Source organism: Euphorbia lathyris, chromosome 2 (genome assembly GCF_963576675.1).
Source record: "Euphorbia lathyris chromosome 2, ddEupLath1.1, whole genome shotgun sequence".
NCBI lineage: Eukaryota > Viridiplantae > Streptophyta > Magnoliopsida > Malpighiales > Euphorbiaceae > Euphorbia > Euphorbia lathyris.
In genome coordinates, this window is record NC_088911.1 from 114593858 (window position 1) to 114612482 (window position 18625).

The 18625-nt window shown below is 38.2% G+C and overlaps 1 protein-coding gene across 2 annotated transcripts; it reads right to left on the reverse strand.

Moving 5' to 3' along the window:
- Positions 1–2649: 2649 nt before the first annotated feature.
- LOC136219560 (ubiquitin-conjugating enzyme E2 2) lies at positions 2650–9030 on the reverse strand. Of its 2 annotated transcripts, XM_066007005.1 has the most exons (7): positions 8897–9030; positions 8706–8763; positions 7821–7954; positions 7279–7304; positions 5484–5573; positions 3567–3655; positions 2650–2913 (listed from the first exon to the last, which is right to left on the reverse strand). In XM_066007005.1, the coding sequence occupies exons 3-7, from the start codon at positions 7943–7945 to the stop codon at positions 2785–2787; spliced, it is 459 nt and encodes a 152-aa protein (XP_065863077.1). In that variant the 5' UTR covers positions 7946–7954; positions 8706–8763; positions 8897–9030; the 3' UTR covers positions 2650–2784. The 2 variants fall into 2 exon arrangements, with proteins under 2 accessions (XP_065863077.1, XP_065863078.1); XM_066007006.1 differs by having other exon boundaries at positions 8706–8964.
- Between the last annotated feature and the right edge of the window lie 9595 nt (positions 9031–18625).

Here is an 18625-nt window from a genome sequence, read left to right on the forward strand (position 1 = left end):
CTGGTTAGGAAGATTGTTTTGCCTTGGGGCCAGACTTGACTGAGTTGTCATGGTTGAGATGATTTTGCATTTTTTTGTCAAAGATTTTCTATTGATCTTTCACCAAATCCCCTTTTGGACTAGAACTAGTAGCTTTGTTCGACTCATCACTGCTTGTTTGTCTGGTCTGCTGTTTCAGAGGAGGATCCAGCTTAACCGCATTAGCTTGAGGCTCGTTGTCGCCTACTTTTGGCTCCCCTTGGGTTGCCATTTCCTTGGTAGCGTTGGCATGAGAAGCAGTGGTAGCCTTGGAGATCTCTCCCGGTTCACCATTTCCACTATTATTGGTGGCCATCGCATCAATATCCTTGGTCTCCATTTCGATCTCCTCGTCAGCTTCATCGAGAATTTCAAAACGGGAGCCACTACTTTCCTTCACACTCTGCTCTTTATTAACTCCCCCATTCGCTTTAGGGTCCATGATTCCACCCCCCTTTGGCAACATGGTTTGGGCTATGTTCATCGTTCTTTGAATAGCAGCTTGGTCCGCGGCTTTATTGTCTAGCTTAGATGTTGCCTTAGGGCGACGACGGGCGGGTTTCTTTGCAGTCATCCGGGGGCCGTAATCATTCTCCACCACATCCCTTAAAATGTTGTCAATAACGGAGTTAGACTCAGTGTGTTTCGTCATGGACTCTTGTTGATTCGCTTTAGCACTTGGACACTTATCAAAGAGGTGGCCATACAATCCGCACTCAAAGCAAATGGTATGAAGGCCTTCGTACTTAATACGTTGGACCCTGTTTATGAGCTTGTACTTCGAGAGAAGCAGTCTATTCAAATCCACTTCAATACATGCCCGAGCAAACTTGCCCCTTTCCGCTGTTACTGACTTGCTATCAATAAACTTGACTTCCCCCACCATTTCTGCAAGTTTTGTAAGGAACACGTAATTATAGTATTCAATTGGTAAGCCGGGAAAGCGAACCCAAGTAAGAATGCGGTTCACGTTGGCATCGTATGGATCAAAGTCCGGTTTCCATGGCTGGACCGACAGGACATGGTCTTCAACTAGATAGGGACCTCCCCGGATTGCATTCCAATAATCATTCTCATTGGAGAACTTTGCCACATAAAAATCATTTTCGAGATCAATTAAGCTAACGGTACCTTCTTTGACCCAAAAAGACATAATTTTTTGATTAAGAAATCTGAATCCCACCTTCTTCCCCAGGACCTTGATTATCAAAGCTTCACACCATGGCTGCCACATAGTCTTCTTTTCTGCTGCTGATAATCGAACGGAAGGGTAGCGGGGGTCTTCATCATCTTCTGCCTCACCATCAGACTCTAGTTCATATGGAAAGGATTTGGGAAAACAGCTCTGTTCCTAAATAGGCTCCATCTCAGCATCTTTATTCTCTCTTTGCCTTAGGAGGGAGCCTTTGTAACTTCTGAAACTATGTTTTCTTTTCTCCGGAGAAAGCACTTTTTCCGGCGGGTTGGACATTTCAGGATCTCCATTCACGCCTTTAGTTTTTTTCTTGCTTTGCTGTTGAGTAGAAGGGCTGTCCAGCGGCACCAGGGGCGGTGTAGTACCGGCAAGGGTACCCATCAGGACCGGCACACGGCACCAGCAAGGGCGGTGCTGGCCGGAGACCGCTGGAGAAGACGAAGGCAACGGCGCTATTGGAGAAAACTCGCAAGCGGTGCTACTGTTTGAAAAGAAATGCAAGTGGTGTTACTGTAGCAGACATAAAAAGAAAAATGAATAACTCCCAAAACTCCATGTTTGAGATTTTACTAAATGGACAAATGTTACCAAATACCCTTCTAAATTATGTTGGAGTAAAACATAATAAATTTGACTAAACTAATATTTTATATTATTTTAGAGAATCAAATAACTAGTTAGTGTTGAAGATGTTCTTATTTCGCTTTCTCTTTCTATCTCTTCCTCTAGTTTTTAGATTTTTTCTCCCTTGCGTTTCTTCTCATACAATATTTCTCTCAGACACATGTGCTCCACCAGAAGTCTTGGCATGTGTTCTGAATTGGCCGGCAGACAACCACTTCTTCCCCAATTGGAGCCGAAAAGAAATCCATGTCTCCATAAAACTAATAATCTATTTCAATAAAAGTAACAGACAGACCGATACAGAAATTCCATTTAGTTGTTGTGGGGATGTTTATGAATCTTTAGGACTCATATGATGCCTTTACAACTCTGGTACAACTCAAAAGTTAGAAGATATGTGTTCAGAGAGGAGATTTACGAGTGCAGATAATCTCAAAAGAGGTGTAATTTAATTTTATGTAGAAACCCTTCAAATTTTGTTTGACAGACCTCTCCTGTTTTGAGGATCCCAATCCAATCTTATATTACAGTACGTTTCTCATCATTTTCTCTCTTTCCAATTCAAAGAGAAAGCAAAAACAAGTTATCATCATTTTACCTTCTCAAAATTCAAAGAGAAAGCGAAAACAACGCCTCAGGTTACAGATTGGATGTTATTTTCAACCCACTTACTAATTTACCACCTCTCGATCCCAATCAAGGAAATTCTCCACCAATTTTTTTTTTTTTTTTTTAACTTTGATCAGTTGATGTATTAACTACAAAAATAAAATAAAATCCACACAAGACAACTTTATAGGGTACAACAAACATAGCAATAAAGAAGCCAAACATCCTTCATCATAAACCAAGGAAACATTATAGGCAGCTGGGATTTCTAGTTCAATGTTATTTAAAACAGCACAAGGGGACAGTTTTTCATATTCCACTGCCTTACTCAAGAGATACTAGTCAGCAGTCCAACTCTGCTCAACAATTTCACGTACTCTCCTATTGTATTCACGCTTGTTCTCACTAAACATTCGTGCTGCTTCTGAATTTGCCGGGGAATTTGGATTTGGATCACACAGCAGTGACTACACAAAATAAAAACAAGAAATAACTTCAAACTTCCCATGCATACCCACATATTTCCAAAGAATAAATTTCTGCAAAGCCAAATTGAAGAGAACAAAGACTCACAAAGTCACGGGCAAACAACTGAATCAAAACGAGTTTAAATTAAAATATGTAGGTTAATAATTACTATGATTTTTGCAAATGTGAAAAAGAGAACAACAAAGACTTGCACAATCTTCCTTCAATGTTTGGAGCGAAACAAGAAGAACCCCATCCTAAATCTTCCATAAAATTCAAACATATCATTTCAATTATAACTAAAGCTCATATAGCATATTAATATAGCCCTAAGAAAAGCATACAGAGAACAAACAATGCTGACTGACAAGTGTATAAGATTAGATGATATTTGTTTGTAATGGCAAGGTACATGTATCCTCAGGACCATTAAGCAGAAACTATAGAGAATTCATCACCACCTACCAGTTTTTTTTTCCAATGGGTTAGTAACACATCCAACATGAATTCTAAGTAATGAAGATATCTAAATTGTGACTTCAGATTGGAAGATAACACAGTAGTGTAGCAACAGAACCTTACTACTGGACAATCCTTTCATAATCTCTGGATCACTAAATTACACTACAAATAGAAGACAGGTATTAATTACCTGGATTGATGTGAGTATGGCGGCCACATCATAAATTGGACTCCATTGGTTCTGCAAGATATCCAAACATATGCTTCCATCCGCATAGACTGAAAAAAGTCGATTAAAAGTATGAAATTACAACCAAATTGCAGATACCTAGCGAAGCTGGGAAGAAGATACAAAAACATGAAGACTAATTATTGCCACTATGCCATTCTTTTTTTTTTTTAAAAAGGGTAGTACACAAGTAGAATAAACTTTTCACAATTTCAAGCCTTGATACAAACCTTCTTTGAACATGAAAAGTTAAATGACAAGGACAGTCAAGATTCTAAACACAAACATAGACACAAAACCACAAAAGCATTTGATAACTAGATCAAAAGGGAAATTGGAAAAATAAAGAAACATGTATACCCAGGAAATCCCACCTGTGCACAGGGATACAACAAGGCAAATGCAGGGACGGGCAAACTATATATTCAAACAAATAATTACAGGAAAATTTTAGACTTCATCTCACGAGTTCATATTTCTTGCCAAATAAATGAAAATTTCATTATGTGATAAACAATGCTCTCCTTTGTTGAAGTCAATCATAGAGGGTAAGCTGTTAAAAAATGGGCTTATGTCCCTCTCCCATTTTTGCATCAATTTCATAGTCCATCTGACTCATTTTGTAGTCATCTAATTCATCCAACTCTAAGTAATTAACTATGTAACTTTCGCATCCAACTCTAAGTATTTTAACTATGTATTTAAGCATCCATGTGACTCATTTTGTGGTCAACTATTTTCATAGTCCATCTCACTCATTTCATATCTCCCTTCTAATTGACTATTTAAGCTTTAACATATATCTCACACACAATAATCAAAGATACTGAACAGTACATCAAAAAATTACAATTTATTGTTTAAGCAATTACAAGGTTCATACCAGTAGGATTCATAGAGCAATTGCAAATTTACAAGGTTCTTCTTTAAGCAATTAATATTTTAATCAATTGCAAATTTACAATTACAAAGTCATTCTTTTAAAACCAAACTTTTTAATTAAACCATCTTCCATTCCATTAAAACTCTCCTTCCCAATTAAACCATCTCCCATGAAAACTCTCCTTCCTACACAGTCACTCACAAGAATTTCAATTAATGCAACCAAATCAATTAACACAGCACAAGAATTTCAATTAACACTTGCACAACTAAAATGGAACCATAATTAACAATTAAGAAAGAAAGAAAGAAGTTGAAGAAGGCCGACAAGTAAACCTCTGAAGAGAAATTACTTTTTGGGGAAGAAAAAGCAGAGAGCAAAATCGAACTTCGAAGGACGAACAAACGGAAACGCAAGGATGACCGGAGGTGAGTGATGTGCTGATCGCCGTTTTACTTCTAGGGATTTCAGAAATTTTAGGGAATTAAGATTTGGGAATAAGGAATTAGAAATTTGTCTGGGGAGGGAGAATGGAGAGATCGCATGGCTTATTGAAGTTGGGCTGGGCCCTTTCCTTCTATTAAGTAATTAGGATTTGTTTGTTTTTTTCTTAAATTTCTCCTTAACAAAACGAACGTCGTCATTTTGATAAGAAGAAATAATAAAAAAAAATCTATTCTAATTAATTAGTCATCTTCAACCTCAAAAGAGAACCAGAGAAGCTTTAACGCAGCAATGGAGAGGCAAACTTAAAATTTCAAAAAAATCATACTTGGGGTTTTAAAAATTTCTAGATCTCAGTGGGGGCAAGTGCCCCCACTGTAGATCGTCCCTGGGCACATGCATGAAATAAGCCTAGGAGAATTAATACAAAGACTCATTTTGCATTACAATATTTAGAAATTTGCAAGCAGAGATCATGCAATTTAGATAAATGATTCCTGGAAATTGAGAAGTTAGAAACAGATGAAAGAAAGTTTGAGCTTCCAACTTACTGTTTGGATGGAACATTCTAGAAACAAAACGCACTGTCGGAGGCTTATTTGGATAATCTTCTGTAAACTGAAGGGTCAACTTAAACGTACCTGTAACAACTCAATGAAAAACATGTATGATTAATCATCCCAAAAAACACATTTAAGCTGTAACACAATAACCATTTCATACAAGCATTCCGTAAGTTTCCATTGATGACAAACTCTCAGATTAATGTTGCTGACAGATAGTATTAGGTTAATTCAAAGAAGAGATTATCAAGCATCGCATTTACCATCCTGTATAACATTCACAAAAGTAGAACTCTATTCGCTCTGCTTTACACAGAAAAATCTAGATACTGGCTTAGAAAGACCACAGATCAAGTCTCTTATTCTCTTCAGTATGTAGTATATACCCACCATTGGCATATAATGAAAGTTACAAAGCAATCCAAATCCATAAGAAACTATATATTATGGGCATGAAATGAGATAGGACCTAGGTGGCTGGCTTAACCAGTATCATACCCATTCATGCACAAAAGAACGAAGGGGGACAAATTACTATCCCAACACTCGAAGATCAAATGTCATACATCTAGCAAAATCATTAATTGTGAAGTTGAAATTGAATTTAGAAGTATCAGAATGGTTTAATAGAAGACCAAGTAAGAACTAAGTTGGATACCATAGTTTTAAAAAGCGAAAGGCGAGTCAAGGCAACAAGGGCAAAATATCGCCTTGAGGCGAGGCGAGAGGCGATGGCCTCTTGCATGTGAGGCGACAAAAAATTAGAAAATCAAATAAAATAAAATTAACTCAATAAAAACTAGTAGTACTTAAGGATAGTTTAATTTCTAAACTTGTAAACCAAAATAACTTAAAGTCTAATAATAAAGTGCCAATTAAATCAAAATAACATAATATCAAGCATCTTCATCCCCCAAATCCAACTCCTCATCAAGATCTATATCCCCATCAAGATCTTCCACTCCATCATCCTTATATTTTTCTTCTTCTTCATCTTCAACTTAATACTCATCATCATCTTCATCATGGACCTCATCTCTAACAACTCGAGGAGGATTGGCTTTTGACCGGGAAGAGGAGGTGTTTCCTCTAACGTGTCTTTGTGACATTAGCACTTGGGGTAGGGGTAGCACTTTTGCCTTTTGCCCTAGTACGGTAGACATCTTCTACAGCTCCACTAGCTTTACCAACCATAGCCCAACCCAAATCGTCATCCTCAAATACAAGCTCATCATCATCATCACTATTATTCTCTCCCTCCATTCTACCCATCAACCACTCATTACAATCATCAATATCCTTCAAAGTAATGGTTTCCTTAACCCCTTTTCGATTCTTCAAAGCTCGATTATACTTCACATAAACTAAATATTAAGTGAGTTGGGTTTTGGGGGGTGTCTGTGTGTCTATTTGTTTAATTTTATCGGGTTGTCTGTCTGTTTGGTTTTAATATAAATTAGGTTTTAAACAAAAAAAAAAAATGCTGACTTAACGCCTTACCTGCAAGAGGTGATTGCCTCTCGCCTCATACGGCCTCTTGCCTGAGTCGGTGAGGCAATCGCCTCTTGCAGGTCAACCGCGGAAGGCGGTGGGGTGAACGCCTTTGTCGCCTGAGGCGACAGAGGCGATTACCTTTTAAAACTATGTTGGATACTATATCATAAGATAAAAACAACAACAAACAAAAATTCCATCAACATTTGCAAATATCTGAATGAAAGGGCTGCAGAAAAATCTTATAAACAGAAGTAGGGAAACAAAACACAGGTGTAGTTGAATTTACCTCCATCCCATGGAGTATCATCAGGTCTGCAATTCAACAAATTTACAGCATAAGTGCAACTATACATGCATTGGAACTAAATAATATGATACTATTAAATGGGGAAAGAAGAAAATAAATAAAGGATAGCTACTTTAGAGCATCTCCAAGAGACTCTTAGTGAGCTCTCTAAAAATAATATAAATAATTGACTCTTAGTGATTTAAGAGTGGCTAAGATATATGATCTCCAACAATGCTCTTTATATTCACTCCTTACTTATTATTTTATTATTAAGATTATTCTTTATTGTTACATTACCAATAGTGTGAGGAGAGAGACACATCAATAATAAATTATTAATAAAAAATGAAGTTAGGAGGCACTAAGAGGTGGAGAGAGACTCTCTATTAATAGAGAGGATGGAGAGGCTCTTAGTGATTTGAGGAGCCACTAAGAGGCTGTTGGAGATGAATTTTCATTCTCTCTCCTCAACTTTTAACTTAAGAGCCAATTTAAGAGGCTGTTGGAGATGCTCTTAGCATCATTGATATTTAACTCACCCAAATATAACAGCATTCCACAGCATAATGTTGTTGTCTTGAGGAGCACCACTAATTCCTGCAGGAGGATCTTGTTGCAACCTCTTAAAATCCCTCATCAATCTCTTCCTAGCAGGCGTTGACATCCTCACCGCCTGTAAAATCAAAAGATGAAAAATCAAATGGCGAAAACAAAAAGAGATTAACAAACAAATGGATAGTGATGTTCAATTCACAGAATATATATCAAGGAACCGTCAAACTAGACTTGTTTGAAGCAACAACAGTAATGAGAACCAGCAAAACTTCACGGTCATTCCCATAATGATTTGAATAACTGTCTTGATAACCTAAGTTTAAAGGAAACCAAACTTGAAAAATAGTAGGCTCATCTAATACATGTCTTTTACTGGATGGACTGAACGAGAAACCATACACAGTAAAGCCAATATATAGGAATAACCTCTATTTTGTTATAGAAAAACTCGGTCCCAACTTGGTAATATCCTCTGTGACCAAACTCTATTTAGTAATAACCTCCCAATTGTTATACAAATAGCCGGGTCCCAAGTGTATTCCTGTATAAAGGTTTTCCGGTAGATAAAAGATACTAATAATCAATTTACCAGCTCACATAATTTGCAGCAATATTGTTTCAACAAGGCAACTACGCCAAAGCACACATAATTAAGAACATATCCCCTAATTCCCACCGCGAAGAAAAAACCCTAGATCCTGAAACAGTAATTCTCAATAATCAAATCTCTAAAATCTTCAACGGATTAGAAATTGGGCGTTCCTCCGATCCGACATCCCTCATGAGCACATCAAACCACAAGTCACATCAAAATAAGGATCCAACAACGCAAAGAGACAAACGAAAGCAAAAACGGAAGAAAAACTCACTTGTAAGGAAACGCGGCGAGAAGCTGAGATTGTAGGAAATTGAAAACCCCTTTGCACCCTAATTATATAAGAATTATCGGTAAACAAACATTAAAATTTGATATCAGAAAATACCTTCCACAACGATTGACAAAATATAAAGAGGATAGAGAAAAATCTAAAGATAAAGATCTTTTTGATTAATATTATACGTAATAATTAGAGAAGGGAATCGCAGTTTGGGTGGCTCAGGTCAGCTATGCGTTCTCTCCTTTTTCTTTTCTCCTTATGCTATGCTGTGCTATGCTATATTCACATAATAATTTTACTCTTTTTTATCTTTATTTACAATTTACAAATTACAAATTACAAAATCTATCGTCTTTCTCTTCCTACTAGATGCCGTCTAAGTTACGCTAAGATTTGTCTTTAGCTCTAGAAAATTACTTGGATTTGTATGATATGTACGGTAAAAAAATTGGATTCTCCAAGTTGAAATTTTATTTGTTATTGTCATTTCAATCATTAATGGTTGACTTAAAATTCTAAAAGTTAGTCATTCATTTATTAAATTTAAATTATTAATTAATAATTAAATAAGGTTGAATGATCCTAATGATGAAATTGAGCTAATTTGGCCCAATTTTTCCAATTAAATCCCTTATTCTTTCTATTTATGATTAATTGGTGTCCTTTTGTATAATCCTCCTTGGCCGGAATATCTTCCATGTGAGGTACTATTGAGATCGGTGGAGACACTTCGATACCAAAATCAATATAGAATTGAAAGAGTAATAAAAGTAATCTCCATAGGCCATGGATTAAATATTGTCTTAATGGAGTATTGACAATCCCGGTATCTCCACGCCTAGAGAGAGAAGGTCTGCCTTCTCTCTAGGGCCCCTCCTCCTCTTGCCACCTACCTTCTCCCCTCTTCCTCCTGCTTCCTTCCTTCTTCTCTATTCTTTACTCCTTTTTCTCCCAGACATGATCGTTGAAGTTTTAGGCTTGAACAAAAGAGCCAGATCTAGTTGGAGGATGAAGGAGAAAGCTTGTCTTTCTTCTTCCTCTTCCCATCTATGGCTTTATTTCTGATTTTCTAGTTTTTTCAGTGTTTTCCTTTTGTCTTAGTTGAATCCATACCTTTCATTGGATTTCCTTCGTCTGATTCGCACATGTTAGCTATATCTCTGTCGTTTACGCTTTTTTCGGGTTTAGCAAGAGCGGAAACGTATTATTTTATACGTAGATCTACAGATCTACGGGGTTGCACCAGTAAAAGGACTCAGATCCGAGTAGCCGGAAGGGATTAAATGATGACGATTGGTTTGCAATTGTCTTCATACGGAGTTGGGTTCGTGAGAAGTATGAGTTTTGTCGTTTTATTGTTTTAGTTGTACCTTTTATGGTTATTTTTGCTCTTTGTAATTTTTTTTATTGCCTCTATGGACGTTGTATTAGACATTAGCCTGTACCTATGTAAGGGTTTTTTCCTTACTCTTTTCATGACGTACTTATACTTTTTTATCTAATGAAATAACTAAGCATTACTATTAAAAAAAAGTAATCTCAAAAGTGCTCTAGAGCCACGAAATGTATCGTTGATCCTAGGATGCTGGGGCATTTATATAGGTTTTCATAACTTTTAGCATTGATGATGAAGGAGATGAACGATTGTATCTTCATTGTTCATTTAATACCTTTTAATAACTGAGTAACTGTCTTTAAAAGGCGTTTATTCAATTACATCATTAAACTCTATCATAACTGATATAAGACATAATTGCGGATCCTAGATTATCCGTCTTGGCTTATAGTCATTTGGATATCTTTTCAAAAATTCCAATAATATTCATTAGTTTAATATCTTTTAATCAATAATTTTAATTCATATAATTTTGAATAGAAATATAATTTCCAAAACATAATAGTAAATTTAGATTTATTATGATAATGTTATTAGTTTTTTTTTTAAGGAACAAAATAATATTTGTTTAAGTAAAAGATAATAATTATAGATAAAAATGTCATTCAAAAGAGATTTGACTAGTTTAAGCCCAAAAACTTATAAAACTAAGTTTTTTAAAATTACAAGTTTAAGCCTAAAAAGTTTTTTTAAATCTCTCTTCACTAAACATCATAATTAAAGATTTGACTAGTCAAAACCTCTAAAATGGTCCGAACTTCTAATTTTACTCCAAACATCTTTTCACAAAAAAAAAGCCGAAGTTTTAAAAATAATAAGTATAAAAATTCGGCTTTCTGATAGACTAGGCATCAAGATGGCCTCGCTTCCCTTTAATTACCTAGGTGTTCCTTTGTTCCAGGGGGCACCTAGGGCCAGATTTCTCCAGCCGCTTGTTGACAAGTTCTTAAGCAAGTTCAGCATATGGCGGGGTAAAACTTTATCGTTTGCAGTGTTGGTCCCTTGTAGGGTTGCAAGTATAGTTCCAAGGGGGGGGTTAGGAACTATTTAAACTTTTTCGCAATTAGGGCAGACTTCTTTTTCTAAGGAAAAAGGTTTTAACAGCGGCGCTGAGTAAACAGCAAGATACTGGCTTAGTCAACTGGTGACTAGGTCAGTTTCTTAGCTTGAGTCAGGAGATAGCACTTAGAGTCTATTCCTGAGCTCAGACGTTCAGCGCGCACAACTCAACTTGACCTTCTTTACTTGGTCAGTTTTTGGTTATTTTAAGCAAGCAATATATATAAGGAGTTAAGGTAAGAAATACTTCACTCAGCAGATTTATCCAGGTTCGGCTTCTTCTAAGCCTACGTCCTGTCCCCGGAACACGTTCCGAGATTTCGAATCCTCTACTGAGCTCTTTAAAGGTAGAGCCTCAAACCTTTTACAATATCAACAACTGAGTATGACAAGAGTACCTTCCTCTATACCTCTACTCAATCCTAATCTCTCGCTGAGTACTAAAACCGAGTACTCAGCCTCTCCTTTCTATCTCTAGAAATGATAAGTGTTTTGTCCTATACAAAGATTTGCTAAGACACTTTAGACGATTGAATCAATCACTCTAGACTTTTACACAGATATAAGAATTGTAGTGTAAGATTTTGCTTTGCTTCTTTGCTTGCAGAACTTGTAGAAATTTGGTCAGCGTAATGGCTTGATCAAGTTCTGTGTTGAGTGAAGCTTCTGATGGAACTATTTATAGAGACGTCTGGGCATCGGTCATTTCGAATTTCGAAATAACCGTTGGAGGGAAACGGCTACATGTCGTTGTCATCCTGACTTGCTCAGAGCTCTCGGCCAATCAGAATTGTGTATCTTCTGTCCTCGGTCAGCTCAGCAGACTGTCTCTCCTTTTATGGTAAAGTCAACTGGACAGCATACTGTGTCGTCTGAACTTTGCCCAAAAGGGAAATACTTTGTCTGGAAGTTTTGCTTTGCCAGCTGCTGTCTTGTACGCTTTGTCGAGGCTACTCAGCAGCTTCATCTTGAAGTTGTTCCCGAAGGTCTTCTAGATCCTTCCGTTTGCTGAGTTGCGTTTTGTTCAAAACGGCAACATCTTGACATACGCGAGCCGAGTTGTACTGAGTTGTTTGACTTGGGCCTTGGCTTCCGTATTGGGCTTGGGCCTTTTAATCCTTATGTCTTATAACAGTTTTAACTCAACATTGAACAAACTCATTAGTAAAATAAATCAAAGCATTTAAACTTAGTGTGTTTAGAATATGTATTTTAAATTATACTTAAACAATTTTGTCAAATCAAAATTATGTGGAAAGGTGTTTCAACAAACTCCCCCATTTTGATGTTGGCAAAACTATTCAGTGAGGAACTCAGTATGAGCTCCCCCATGATAGTTGACCTAGTATAATTTAGCAAACTCCCCCGTAAGGGTTGAGCTACTGACTTAGTTTTACTCAAAACATTTAAAGGTTTAAATGAGTAAGTCTAAGGTCAGTTTTCAGATATAGGTCAGCTATATCAACATATTCTATTTACTCAGTATTAAGCGGAAGGTTTAGTCATATAGAGCGCGCTGAGTAATTTGTTGTTCAATGAGTTCTTATCAGAATGTTTTATAAACACATAGGTCAATGTCAAACATGTTATCAGCATATCATTTAGTCAATAAATGTTACAAGTATTAAACATAGCTGATTTAATTGAAGATACATAATGACTCAGTACTTAATAACATATATCATAACTCAGGATTTGAATAAGAGATGCAAATATGATATATAGATAGAAGTCAGTAATTACACAGCAACATATATATAGATAAGGCAAATAGATTACAACGGTCTTAACCTATACTGAATAAGAGATGCAAATATGATATATAGATAGAAGTCAGTTGATAGGGGTCAAAAACCCCTATCTTTGGGTACGGTTTTAGGACGGGTTTTAGCGTTATTTAGTTAATAAGCGAGCAATTCTCGCATTTAAATACTTTTGTGTGAGTTAGTTAGAAATTGGAAACGTTCTATTTACTTTTCATCGTTTAGGCTCGTTTTATGATCAATTTAGGCAAATACGGCCGAAATAGCATGCATAGTATAATTCTGTTATCTTTTGAAGCTAATTGGTCCGTCAAAAGTCGCACCAAACGAAGCGTTTGCTCAAAATAAGCGATTGACGGATCAATTTAGCTTTTGGACTAATGTTATCTGGAGTTTCTATACGTGCGCAGGTGTAAGTTCGGGCGAAAAAGGGCATCAAGGACATTCGGCAAGCATCGAGAGCATGCCGGGCGAAAACGCTCGACGAGCAGGGCCCCGTGGGCCATTTCTGCTCACCGAGCAGGCCCCTGGAGGCCTGCTCGGCGAGCAGGGGGCTACTCGTCGCGAGCAGCCCTGCTCGCCGAGCAGCTCGCCCTGCTCGGCGAGCAGACCTGCGGGAATTGGTCAAAAAGACCAATTCCGCCCCCACGAAGCCACGATTGACCCCACGTCTTCCTACACTAATAAGGACACGAAAATAGGTCAAAAAGAGGCCCGAGCCGCGTCTATAAATAGGATTTTTCCATTGTAATTTAGAGACCTTTTTCCTTTGTAATTTTCTTAGCTTTTCACCTTGAGAAATCCTCTCCACCTCCTCCATATCCTTCAAACCTCCATTGAAGACACCTCCGAAGCTCCATTCACCGAGGATTGTTCAAGCTTCATCCTTAAATCCTAGAAAGACGCCTGCATTGGTAGACAGGTTCCCTGAAAGGGATTTTTCTTCTTTTACATTCTGTCTAGCCTCTGATACATGCTATGAATTCTAGGTTTATTGTAACTTCGTGACAATGTTTCCATCTTTGATATATATTATAGTTCTTGTTTATTCAATTGTTTTGATGTTTTAATCTTTGTCTTACGCTTTGTCTGATTGGTTTAACTCATTCGATAATCCCAAAATTAGGTTGGCACATATTGCGAGCTGAATCTGACCTAGTCAGTGCCTATAGGATTGACGACCATATAGAAGATTAAGCCCAAATTACTGAGCCTTAGAGCTAGTTTCGGCCTTACAAGGGAATCACGAACTAGGGACTTTAGGAGGATAGGTCGGGTTAATCGCCTTGGACACAAGTGACTTAGGTTTCAATTCAATTGTTTAAACATTCTATTTTCATTATCATCGTATCCCTTCATGTTCCTTCGGTTAATTGCATTGGTAAAAGATCACTTAGGAGTAGTTTAACTTAATTAGGGGTAGAGTAACTTAGTTACAATCAGATAACTTAGCTAGGAATAGCGTAATTCAACCTAGGAGTAGATTAATTTAATCAAACAAACTCAAAACCCCCTAAGCCTAGATAACATCCGAGATCGAGTAGCTCGGTACTTGCAGAAATAAATCCTGTGGACGATAACCTGGACTTAAACCAGAAATTTATTACTTGATAACGACGGGGTACACTTATCCCTTAGTGAGTTCTCATCTAACCTTAGGTGAGGGCGCATCAAGTTTTTGGCGCCGTTGCCGGGGATTTATTTCTTCTGCAATATCGAACCAAGGGTCGACTTGTTAGTTTAGGCATTCTTTGTGAATATTTTCCTTGTTAATATCATTTATACTCTTTTATATCATACTTGCTAATATTCGACTATAACTTATACGTATATACATACTTATTGATTACTTAAATTCTGTAACATTATTTGTACTTATAAAATCGTTCTTACAGCAACTATGGACAACAGAGCGTCAAATCCGTCCATGAACGATCTCAACACAAAAATGGATTTCCTTATGGCTTCATACAACCATAATAACCAACCAAGGACACCATTTTGCGAGAGATGCGGCCAGAATCACCCCGGTAGGGTATGCCACATCAACTATTACGTACCTAGAGGTGAGAATGTAAGTTATTTGGGCAATCATCAAAGGTATAATTCTGAACCCTCAACTTACAACTACTACGATCAGGAGCATACACAATATCCACCGGCGCCCTACATGGCACCCGTGGATACCCTTCCATGTCCCCATTCTAACTCTGATTTTTATGGCAGGCAAACAGGAGGAATAATGACTCTCTTAAGAGAGATATCCGTCCGACTGGCAGCCAACGAGGAGGCATGCAGGACCCTGAGTAACCAGCTTGCCACAATCAGACAAGAAGAAAGGGAATGCCACGAGGCGTTCCTCTTACAAGAAGAGGCGATTCAAGCCATCGCCCTAAGGAGCGGCAAGGAAGTGGACACACTCGTGGCACCTCCATCGCAAACGTATCCGTCACCTCAGGTAAGTAGGGAACCGGAAGTGGTAAGCAACCCCGGTCCCGCATCTGAAACTCCAGCTCCTGAAATAGTTATAGAAAAAGTAGTTAGGCCTTATGCACCAAAACTGCCATTCCCTCAAAAGCAGAAAAAGGCCAACCTAGATAAGAAATTTGCTCGGTTCTCGGAAATCCTTAGTAGATTAGAAATAAACATTCCATTAATGGAAGCACTAGAGGAGATGCCGAACTATGCAAAATTTCTTAAAGACATATTGTCGAAAAAGAAAAAGTTTGGGGAAAATGAGATAGTGGCTTTAACAGAACAATGCTCGGCCATAATCACCCATAAATTACCCCCCAAGCTTAAAGATCAAGGGAGCTTTACCATCCCGTGTAGGATAGGCAACATGCACATAGATAGGGCATTATGCGATTTAGGAGCAAGTATTAATCTTATGCCTTTATCAATTTTCAGGAAATTGGGACTCGGAGAGCCTAAACCGACAAACATGACACTGCAGCTGGCGGATAGGTCGATCGCACGGCCTAGAGGCATAGTTGAAGATGTATTGGTGAAGGTGGACAAACTGATCTTCCCGGTCGACTTTGTGGTCCTCGACATGGAAGAAGATGACTATGTCCCCATTCTTCTTGGGAGACCATTTCTTGCAACCGGTAGGACACTGATAGACGTCCATGGAGGTAAATTGGTCCTAAGGGTGTAGGACGAAGAGGTAACATTTAACGTTTATGAGTCTATGAAATTTCCTCAAGAACGCTCCAAAAGTTGTAACTTTGTGGATGCGCTAATAGATGAATGTATTGAGGAAGTTGACCTTAACATAAGAAATGCCTCTTTAGAACTCGGTCTAGGTGGTGAGGAATGTGAAAACTCGAATGAACCATTTGAAGATCTCCCACCTGAAAAATGTTATTGGGTTAAGGGTAGAAAAGAGGACCTTGATCGTGAGATCAAACCTAAGCCTAAAACCTCGTTAGAGGAACCTCCAAAATTGGAGCTTAAGCCCTTACCCAACAATCTGAAATATGTTTTTCTTCAACCTCCCACAGATTTACCCGTTATTATTTCTTCTTTGTTGACAGTTGAACAGGAAGAAAAATTGGTGGAGGTGCTGATGCAACATAAAGGGGCCTTTGGATGGTCGATCCACGACATCAAAGGCATCGACCCCAAAATCTGCACGCATAGAATTTTCCTTGAGGAAGAGATCAAGCCATCCGCCCAACCTCAACGACGGTTCAACCCTAACATGAAAGAGGTGGTAAAAGTCGAGGTTATAAAACTCCTCGACGCAGGTATCATCTTTCCGATTTCTGATAGCCAATGGGTAAGCCCGGTTCAATGCGTGCCCAAAAAGGGGGGAACAACGGTAATGGAAAATGAAAAAGGGGAATTAATCCCAACTAGAAAGGTTACGGGATGACGTGTATGCATAGATTATAGGAAATTAAATGAGGCCACCCGTAAATACCACTTTCCCTTACCATTTATTGATCAAATGTTGGAACGGTTGGCAGGGCACGAATATTTCTGTACTTTAGATGGGCTATCCGGCTATATGCAAATTCCTGTGGACCCTTTGGATCAAGAGAAAACCATATTCACTTGCCTCTATGGGACCTTCACATATAGGTGGATGCCTTTCGGATTGTGTAATGCTCCTGCCACGTTCCAACGTTGTATGATGGCTATGTTTTCTGACATGGTCGAGGAATTCCTAGAAATTTTCATGGATGATTTTAATGTTGTAGGACCTACCTTCGACCAATGTCTTGAAAACTTGGACCGAGTCTTAGAACGTTGTGAAGACAAGAACTTGGCACTTAATTGGGAAAAGTGCCAGTTCATGGTCCAAAATTGTATAGTTTTAGGACACAAGGTGTCGGAAAAAGGGATCGAGGTCGATCCGGCAAAAATTGAGGTAATTGAAAAACTGCCACCTCCTACCAATGTGAAATTGGTTAGGAGCTTTTTAGGACATGCGGGGTTTTATAGACGGTTCATAAAAGACTTTTCAAAAATTACTAAACCCCTCACTCAATTATTATTGAAAGATACTGATTTTAATTTCAATGAAGAATGCATGCTTGCATTTAAATTACTGAAAAAGAAATTAATTGAAGCACCCGTTATGGTAAGTCCGGATTGGTCCCTTCCCTTTGAGTTAATGTGCGATGCCAGTGATCTGGCTGTAGGAGCCTGTCTTGGGCAGAGGGTAGATAAACTTTTTCGCCCAATCTTCTATGCTAGCAAAACCTTAAATGATGCACAACAGAATTATTCAATAACTGAAAAGGAATTGCTAGCCGTAGTGTTTGCCTTTGACAAATTTAGATCTTATTTGGTGCTGTCTAAGGTAATTGTTTTTACTGACCATGCAGCCTTGAGATATCTGATGAGCAAGCAGGATGCAAAACCTAGGTTGATCCGTTGGATCTTACTACTCCAAGAATTTGACATCGAGATCAGAGACAAGAAAGGGGTGGAAAACGTGATAGCAGACCACCTATCCAGGTTAGAGTCAGATCAGCAATCCTTAGAGCATGAGGCAATCAAGGAGGTATTCCCGGATGAAACGTTATATTCGGTAAAAACTCTCCCCTGGTTTGCAGACATCGCGAACTACAAAGTCGGTAACATTCTTCCTCTTGATTTAGATGCAAACAAAAGACGTAAGTTTTTGTTTGAAAGCAAACAATATTTTTGGGAAGAACCTTATTTATTTCGATTCTGCACCGATGGCATGATTAGAAGATGTATACCTGAGGAGGAGGTAGAGTCAGTGATTAACATGTGCCACTCTAGGGAACCAGGCGGCCACTTTGGGCCAGATAGGACAGTGGCAAAAATTCTCCAAAGTGGGCTTTGGTGGCCACAAATGCATAGTGATGTCAATAGTTTTATTAAATACTATGATGCATGTTAGAGAGTAGGGAATATTTCTAGGAGAAATGAGATGCTTCAACAAGGCATACTTGTCTGTGAGCTATTTGATGTTTGGGGCATAGACTTTATGGGACCTTTTCCTATGTCACACACCAACCAATACATTGTTGTCACGGTTGATTATGTCTCTAAATGGGTGGAGGCCGAAGCCTTACCCACAAACGATGCTCGAGTAGTGATAAAATTCCTGAAAAAGAATATCTTTACCAGATTTGGTACCCCCCCGGACTATCATTAGTGATGGGGGAACCCATTTCTGCAATAAGCAGTTTGACACGTTGCTCCAAAAG